Below are 9,349 nucleotides of genomic sequence, written 5' to 3' on the forward strand. Positions count from 1 at the left end.
GCCACCTCAATATGAACTGCTCTGATGGTCAAACAAGTGAAAAGCACACCATATCTCTTGACAAGGCTCCGTCCTCGCTTTACCTCGAAAGGCCTGAAATAGTCCACCCCTACGTTTGTAAATGGGGGCTTGTCTGGTAACAAACGGTCTTCAGGCAGGTCTGCCATTTTCTGCTCCCCAGCTCTAGCGTGTAACCGTCTGCAAACAATACATTCAGAGTATTTTTCTTATTACGGAATTAGCTCCTGGAATCCAGTATCTTTGTCTTAGCTTCGCAAGCACGTGATTCCTCCCACTGTGTCCAATACTCTGGTGTATATGCTGAAGAATGAGAGTAGCAACCCGGAGGTCCTTAGAAAGGATAGCAGGATGCTTGGCCTCCTCTGGCATAGCAGATTTGTTTAGTCTCCCTCCCACCCTCAGTACTCCATCTTGCAGTGTAGGGTCCAGCTTGTAGATATGACTACCTTTCTTGATTGGAGTATTTTGCTGTAGAGCTTTGGTTTCTTCTGGGTATCTTTGTCTTTGACTGAAGCAAACTATCTCCTTCTCAGCCTTGGCCAAATCCTCCACGGTCAATGAATTCTTGCTCAATGTGGTCTTGTGCTGATGCATATACTGCTGTAGAAGCATTCTCTGCTTATCAGGGTTACTTTCAGACTGACTGATAGTGGCTCGGTACTCTTTTCTCTTACCGCTCAGGTGTAGCAGCAACTCTTTCAACCTTAGAAACCATGCAACTGCTTTCCTCAACTGGTGCCATCCTGAGAAATGGTTAACAAGCTTGTTCACTGTGTCAAAGTTCTCTTTCGTAGTTATGAAATTTACTGTGACTGATCTCTTGACTTCGACGTCGTCTTCAGTAATCTGACTTGGCATATCTGGTCTTTCTGGCCATGATCTCTCTGTTTCCAGCAGATAACTTGGGCCTTGTATCCAAGTTTCGCTCCTCGTGAAGTTTTCAGCCTTCAATCCCCGTGAGGCTTGATCTGCTGGGTTTAATGAGGTGTTTACATACCTCCATTGAGATGGTTGTGTAGCTTCTCTAATGGATGAGATTCTGTTTGCTACGAAGGTCTTGAAGCGTATCTTCTCATTCTCTATATACTTCAGCACCGTCGTGCTATCCGTCCAGAAGACAGATTCTTCTAATGGGAGCTGTAACTCTTTACGCATCACCTGGTCAACTTTAACTGCAACAACCGCTGCCGTCAATTCCAGTCTCGGGATGGTGACCTGCTTCAGCGGAGCCACCCTGGATTTTCCCATGAGGAAGGCACAATGTTTCTGGCCCTGTTGATTTGTCAGCAAGAGGTAGGTAGCCGTGCCATAGCCGTCCTCACTGGCGTCCGAGAAATGATGTAGTTGAGCCGTCTTTGTAACTCCAAAACTCGCGGGCTTGATGCATCTACTGACGTTGAAGCTAGAAAGTTGTTGCAAATCTGTCAGCCATCTGTGCCATCTCTGAGCTTGACCTTCTGGGATATCTTCATCCCATCCTCTCTTGTCTCTTCACAGCTCTCGTAGCATCAGCTTCACCGGCAGAATGAGTGGTGCCAGGAATCCGAGAGGGTCGTAGATGGAACTGACCATGGAGAGAATCCCTCGTCTTGTGGATGGTCTTTCGTTCACCATTATCCTGAAGTTGAACGTGTCTGACTCGATGCACCATTGTACACCAAGAGCTCTCTCGATAGGAAGGACATCGTGGCTCAGGTCCAGATCTTTGACTTCAGTGGCTCTTTCCTTTTCTGGGATAGAAGCTAGAACTGCTCTGCTGTTGCTTATCCACTTAGTCAGATGGAATCCTCCATTCGAACACAGAGTTCTAAGGTCTCTTGACAGTGCGATGGCATCGTCTTCTGTTGACACGGACTTCAGACAGTCATCGACATAAAAGTTTCTGAAGATTGTCTCCACAGCCTCGGATGGTGCTTTGCCCTTGCCATCTTCTGCAGTTTTTCTGAGAGCGTAGCTTGCACAGCTGGGAGATGATGTGGCTCCAAACAGGTGTACGGCCATTCTACATTCCACCATCGCTTCACTAACGTCGCCATCTGGCCACCAAAGGAAACGCAGAAGATCAGCATCTTCGTCAGGGATTCTGACTTGGTAGAACATTGATTCTATGTCTGCCATCATGGCAACGAGCTCTTGTCTAAACCTAGTCAAGACGCCAATGAGGGTATTAGTAAGATCAGGACCTTGAAGCAGCTGGTCATTCAATGAAGTTCCTCTGAATGAGGCGGCGCAGTCAAACACTACACGGATCTTTTTCTTCTTTGGGTGATACACCCCGTGATGAGGAATGTACCAGACCCTTCCATCGTCTCTGTTCAACTGTTCTTCGGGCACTTTTACAGCATAGCCTTTCGCTATGATGTTTCTCATGAAGTCTTTGTAGTCTTCGTGAAAGTCGGGGTTCTTGTTCAGCTTTCTCTTTAGACTGATGGCGCGCTGCTCTGCTATGCAGCGATTGTTCGGCATATTCGCAGTCTGTCTTCTCAGTGGCAAACCAATGTGATAGTGGCCATCAATGAACTGTGTAGACCTTGTCATCAAACCCATGAACTGATGGTCTTCTTGTGACATCTCTGTCTTTTCCTCACAGCTGCGTTCTGAGAAGTCTGCGTTGAACTGCTGTATCAACAGCTCTTCAATGCTTGCGATAGAGATGCGATTAACTGTGACGTTTTGTCGTTCCTCCTTGTTCGACTTGTGGCCATCATCTCTCCTTACCGGTCCATTGATTACCCATCCAAGGGCTGTCCTGACGGCGTAGGGTCCGTCATCCTTGCTGTTTATCACCTGCCATGGCTCCATAGTTTTGTAGGCATTGGTTCCAATTAATAGGCCAATTTCTGCTTCAATGTATGGGAGATGCACCTTTTCTAGGTAGGGCCATCTATCCACATCCTTCTGCAGGGCTAGGTTCCCTATTCTAACAGGAATCTCCCTCTGTGTGAAAACATTAGGCAGGTCTATGAAATCCTTCTCTTCAAGGCCACACACTTCTAGGTCTGACAGGATATAGCTTTGCATTGACTTCTCATGACCCATGGTGCGTAATAGGATTTCTGTTCTTCTGCCTCTAACGTTCAGCTGTCGCATGAGTGATTCTGTGCAGAACGTTGCTGAACTACCTGGATCCATGAAGGCGTAAGTCTCCACAACCTTCTCACTCCTCTTAGACTTGATCCTTACTGGTACGATGGCAAGAATACAGTCACTGTCACCGGCCCCAGTGAGTCCACAAGTCTCTGGTTCTAGCGACACCAGAGCACTTGAAACAACCTTCTCGTCGGTATTGTTTTCTTCACTCTTCTTAGAGACTTGTTCTTCTTTATGGATATGCAGCAGACTGGGATGTTTCCGAGTGCACTCTCTGCATGTTGTTCTTTGCTTACAGTTTCTACTCAGGTGCCCCTGAGAGAGACATCCAAAACATAGGCCGTTGTACTTCAGGAATTCGATTCTGTCCTTATGTGGCTGTGCTTTGATGTCGCTGCAGAAATCCAATGTATGATTCTTCTGGCAGAATAAGCATGGCTTCTGAAAGGCATTAGCAGGCGTCACTGTGCTGCTCTTTTTGGGAGATGAGTTCTGGGGCCTTTCTTCCTCGGCCTGAGTGACGATAGTTGCAAAGCTGCTTCCCCTGGAACCACCTTTCCTGAGAGTCTTTGATTCAGCAGGCTTGGCTTTCACTCTTCCATCGGTGGTCGGGCTGACATCCTGGATGTTTCCAAACAATGGGTCCCTAGCAATTTTAGCCTGTTTGTCTATGAAATTCACTAAGTCTGCAAACCTGGCTCTACTTTTCCGTCTCTCCATTATCTCAAAGGCTGTTCTTCTCCATTGTTCTCTCATCCTGTAGGGAAGCTTAGAGATGACGATTCTCATAGTCGTAGGATTGTCCATCTCTTCCATGAATTCAACATCCTCCATGGTGTTGCGACATCCTATGAGGAAGAGAACATATGCGTTCAATGCCTCTCCGTCTTCCGATCTGATCTGTGGCCACTTGGTAGCCTTTTCGATATATGCAGTGGCTATCTTCAGCTCGTTACCATAGTGCTCCTGCAGCAACTTCCTGGCTTCTATGTATCCCCGGTCCGGTCTCATGTGTTCACAGCTTCTGACCAGGTCTTGTGGTTTACCACTGGTGTACTGTCCCAGGTAGTACAACTTATCACTGCTGCTCTCTGTCTTGGAGTCAATGGCTTGTTCAAAGGATCTGATGAAGGGCTTATACTTGAGTGGGTCGCCTTGGAACACTGGTATGTCTCTTTGAGGGAGTCGAAACAGATTCTGTTGTTTTACAAGCATCTCTGTAATTTCGTTCTGACGTTGCATCACTCGGTATAGGCTTCTCCCTGTGTCTTCAGGCCTCTGGTGGTCATCAGCAGGGTCTAGTCTAGACCGTCTGACGTCTGGGGTAGCATCACGTGCTCCTGTTAGTGGAGAGGCCACTCTTCCACGCTGTAATGCCGGGGAATTGCTTTCGGGCTCTGTTGTAACTCTTGAAGGTGCCCTGGATCCAACTCTATGTGGCAACGTTGACTGGCAGTGGCTCCCGCCGTCCCGTGAGCCTTCATAATCTTCGTACGCACTCAACCTGGCATCTGAGACCTCGATAGCTGTTTTCATCTCCAGCCGTTCTTTCTTTGCCTGCACCTGGGCCCGCTGGGCCTGCACTTGGGCCTGTTGGGCCTGCACTTGGGCCTGCAGTTGGGCCTGCAGTTGGGCCTCTTGGACCTGCAGTTGGGCCTCTTCCCGTTCAAGAGCTTGCTTCTCATCTAAAGATGCTGCGCGCGCCATCAACGCCGCCCGTTCAGCCTCCGCTCTCATGCGTCGCGCCGAGCTTGTGGTAGAAGCGACTGACCTGCGTCCAGAAACAGAGCTACCTTCTTTTCGATTTTTGCTCGGTCTGGCGGAAGTCTCTGAAATGCTATCGTCTGGTCCGACTTCATCGTCAACCTTATCTTTCTCTGCTGTATCAGCATCTTGACGAATTTTTAACATCCACTGCTCCGTGGCCTTGATATAGTCCTTAATGCTGGTTGATTTAAGATCAAACCAGTCGTGCTGATCAGTGTTTCCCTCTTCTTCAGACAGAAGTGCTAATACATCTTCATTGAGTATATTAAATTCTTCATGCAGCTTGGAGAAATCGTAATACATCATGTCTTCAGCTTTCTTAATATTAGCATTATCTTCCATGAGACGATCAATTATCTTCATTTTTCCAGTTATCTGAACTAATTTAGCCTTCCTTGCACCTATGCTTCTATGTAACTTCTCTTCCCTTGCCTTTGGGGTGAGCTTTATTTCCCTCTTTTGGCCAGCAATCCTTCTGGCTGGGGGAAGCTCCTGGCTCCTTAAGGCCTCGGCCATTTTACCCGCAGCTCTTATTTAGCTTCTCAACAGAATGAACAAAGCAAGTAACAGTCACTGTACCTTCGCTTTCTTAAATTGTCGTCTGGCTCTGTGACCATTCATGTATACGTTCGCCGACGATTCCGTCCCTTCCTTCTTAGGGAGCTAGTTTTTGACTAATGTAGTGGCGCTTCTTAGTTTCCAAACAGGCAGGCCACTGGGCTGTGGGGCTTTTAACATCGAGTAGACGCGTGTCGAAATAAAACGTTCCCAAACGTAGCTTTGTCTTTTAAACTGTTTACTATAACACTTAACAAACGGAATTACAAAGCAAACACGTATAAACGAACACGGTCAAAAACTGTACTGCTCCAAACCTCACAGCTTCTGCCTCTTTCACCACGTGCAGTTTAAAACTGTAAGATGGCTGCACCCATGTGTGGCTTAGGGACTGTTCCATTGTGGCAAGAATGAAGGGGGTGTCGGACTATACTACTGGAGCAAGAAAATAGGGGGTTTCTTAATACAATAAGTCGTTCAGGTAAGTTAACTGTATTATGCCATTTAGCCACTATTTTAAAGTATTTTCTTAAGCTTTTATGGCTCTTACAATCATCACATTGCTGTTTATGGGAGCTTGCTGTGTGCAATTGGCTGCCACCTTTCCTACATTACAACAGTGACTACGCTTCAAAAGTAGTTAATTTGCTGCAAAGTGCTTTGGGACGTCCTTGGTTGTAAAAGGTGTTATATAAATACAAGTCTTTCTTTATCCCAAGTAATCTGATCATATCTCACTTATCTGTCCTTTTGAAAACATGTAGAATGCTCAGTGCCAAAGAAGAGGATGAAGCCGAAGAAAGGAACCATGTTTCAGAGACACATTGGCACCATTATCAACACCTTCATGGACTATCAGAGGAAAACTGAAGAAAGGTTCTACAAATGGGAGGAAGAGAGACGGAGAGAGGAGCGTGAGCATGAGCTGCGGATTATCCAGTTGTTGCTTGATCATTCCCGATCCTCAATGATTCAAGCACCTCAGACACCGGATTATCTGAGATCGCTGCATAGCCAGAACACACACATATTCACACCTCCTCCCTCGAACAATTAATATGTATGTTTTTAATTGTTTAAATTACTTGCTGTTAATGGTTCTTTGCTCTGTTCATCCTATGTTAGCCAGGAGCAGTTACATTACAGTTTCCCAGATTTACCTCCACATTGCCAGCTCTTACGGGATTCAAGTCTAAACAGGAAGAGGAAGTGGCAGGATGGAGTGTGAGTTAATTTAAAGAGCTTCCCGATGACTCAGTTGCACTAACCTATGCACACCAAATAGGTCCCAGGTTCCAGCCACAGTCTGTGCTGAGTTAGCTGATCTCAGTATAGGGGTGTTATATAGAGCAGAAAAATCAGCCTTGGTTCCCTCTCTGGATCACTATCCTGCCCAAAAGTGCATGTGTGGATGTTGGGCGAGGACAAGGTTGGGCTTGGCTGTAATCCCCCTCTCCCCCACTGTTGAAAAGCCTGCTGACACTTGGTGCTTAGGCTCACGCTGAACAAGTGGGCTAAGGACCAGGAAGCTACAAGCACCTGTGGAACTATATCCCAGCAAAAGTCAGGAGGGGGGGGGGGGGGAATGAATTGTAAGAAAGCAAACAATGGAAATACAGAGTAGGTTGATAGCATCTGAAAAAGTTTGGGATACATTTTGGGTGGGACCCTTCCTCAGATTCTGCTCCTGTGATGAAAAATCTCACTTGAAATGCTAACTTGTCTTCTGAGATGCTGATTGTCTATACATTTCCACCATTTCCTGCTTTTTTAAAAATTCACAACTGGCTGCTGCTCAAGTCTGACACTGTGGTTTTAAATTGTGTTGGAGAACCAGGACAGCATCCAGAACTGCAAAGGATGATAAGTGACGCTTAATGTAACAGGAGCCAGCCAATAACTGATTCACTGTATAAACCACCTGACTTTTTTTTTGTTCTATAAAGATGCTTTCTCACTGAGAAACAATATGCCTCAGATAGGAGAGATTGAACCCCAATATCTCAGTGGGTCAATAGGCCATAGGGTGTGGTACTGAGCCATTCAGAAAAGGGTGTGTGGGGAGGGGGAAGGGGGCTGGCTTCCAGTTTTGATTTCCTGGTCTACTGTGTTTACCAAATTCAGCTGTGGCAGTTGGGGGGGGGGGGGGAGGGGCAGTACAGTTAGCCTCAGTGTTGCTGGGTTAGGGAGAAGAAGAATCAGCCCCTTTTTTTTCATTTGGTTATTATCCTGTGACCTCTGCTGGAAAGTGTGTGTGTGTTGGGTGAGGACAGGACCAGGTTTAGCTTTGATGGTGCCACAGTTGAATCACCTGCCCATACAAGTTAGTATGGTCACTTGGGTGAAGTACTATACGGCTACTGGCACCATAGAACCATCCTCCAGCAAGAGTCAGAGGATGGAGGAACAATGGAGGAGAAAAGAGACGGCCGTTCCAGAATATTAATTTTCCTCAATAGATCAAATGAAATAGTTCACTGTATCATAATCGCAACACTTAACCTATTCTGCAAACACTGGTAATAGATGGAAAGCATCATGAGCAGTCAGGCTAGGTGGGTGAAGCTCTCTTCATCCTTATTTTAGGAGAAAGCAATTGATTTTACTTGGACACATTCCCTTATGTTAGGAAGTGATGTAAGCAAAAGCGGACCAAGTGATATACAAGGTCGACACTTAGTTGGGTACAGATGACAGACTTCGAGTGATGGTTCAAAACGATCCTTTAATTTTCACGGGCCTGGGGAGAACCTTCTGAGACCCTTCTCAGATTCGACTCCACCGATACCCTAGCGATGTTCACAATTATACACAAAAATCATACCCTGCCCTAGGGGCGGGTGCAAAGCTATCAACATCTGAATGGCAAATATAAAGCATGACATTAATCACATTTCTGTTATCAGTTGGTTCTGGGACCTTCTGTGACTGCGGCCTTGGCTTAGTCTATTGCTGCAACAACCGCCCTTTGTCTCTGGCCAGATGGTTTGTTCAGTAGCATGTTTTCTTAAGATAACAGTTCCTGTTCTGGTAACAAGCTCAAGTTACTTTGAATGCATATTTTTCCTTAACAAGCTCAAGTTACTTTGAATACATACTTTTCCTTAACAAGCTCAAGTTACTTCTGCAAAGCAAGCAGATTGTGATTAGTGACGGTGAGACTTTCCCAACGGTTTTTAGCTGTCAGCCATTTTACGATTCACACATTACATACTTTACTTACTGAATACATATGTTTCCTCTACCTAGGTCCAATGTCTAACACTTAATGATATTAATTATAAATTTTAATTACTTCAGGAAGACCATTATGTTTTGAGGAAACAACTCTGGAGTCTGATAAAAGAACATGAAAATTATATAAATTAAAGGACACTGTACTGAAAAGTCTTGTATCATGACATACTATGATACAGTAACTATTTTGATAATATATTGCAAGATCCAGCCTTATAATAATGTATATGTCATGTGATGCTGTATCAGTGAATTCTTTCATCGGAATGCTTGTATCACTCTTTCCTGTCACACACAAGTAATGAAAACAGCAAAACCAGCAGTCTTATGTTTCATTAAAAAATGAATCAAATATTTATGTGACATGTAAGCTGATTCATATGATTGCTGGCTAATAGATTTGTTCAGTCAATTCAGTTTTTGTCAGTCACTTTCCTTGTTTAAACAGCACTGATTTGCTTAAATATATTTAAATAATTATAATATTAAACCTTGCATTTTTACATAATGTAAGAACATAAGAATTAGGAGCAGGAGTAAGCCATTTGGCCCCTTGAGCCTGCTCCACCATTCAATAAGATCTTGGCTGATTTTCGACCTCAACTCCAGTTTCCCACCTGATTCCCATGATTCCCCTAGAGTCCAAAAATCTATCTACTTCAGCCTTGAATATACT

General features: G+C 45.1%; 1 protein-coding gene across 2 annotated transcripts in view; it reads left to right on the forward strand.

Annotated features, from left to right (window-relative positions):
* The window catches only part of LOC147106695 (uncharacterized), a 31,176-nt gene extending 22,147 nt beyond the window's left edge, over positions 1-9,029 (forward strand). For both annotated transcript variants that reach the window (XM_086007744.1, XM_086007743.1), the window contains one exon: positions 6,201-9,029. In XM_086007744.1, the coding sequence (XP_085863870.1) occupies positions 6,201-6,493 (293 nt within the window). In that variant the 3' untranslated portion in view covers positions 6,494-9,029. The remainder of the gene's footprint in view (positions 1-6,200) is intronic.
* Positions 9,030-9,349: the final 320 nt, after the last annotated feature.

Source organism: Somniosus microcephalus, chromosome 15 (assembly GCF_052327205.1).
Source record: "Somniosus microcephalus isolate GS21.2 chromosome 15, FLI_Smic_1.0, whole genome shotgun sequence".
Lineage (NCBI taxonomy): Eukaryota > Metazoa > Chordata > Chondrichthyes > Squaliformes > Somniosidae > Somniosus > Somniosus microcephalus.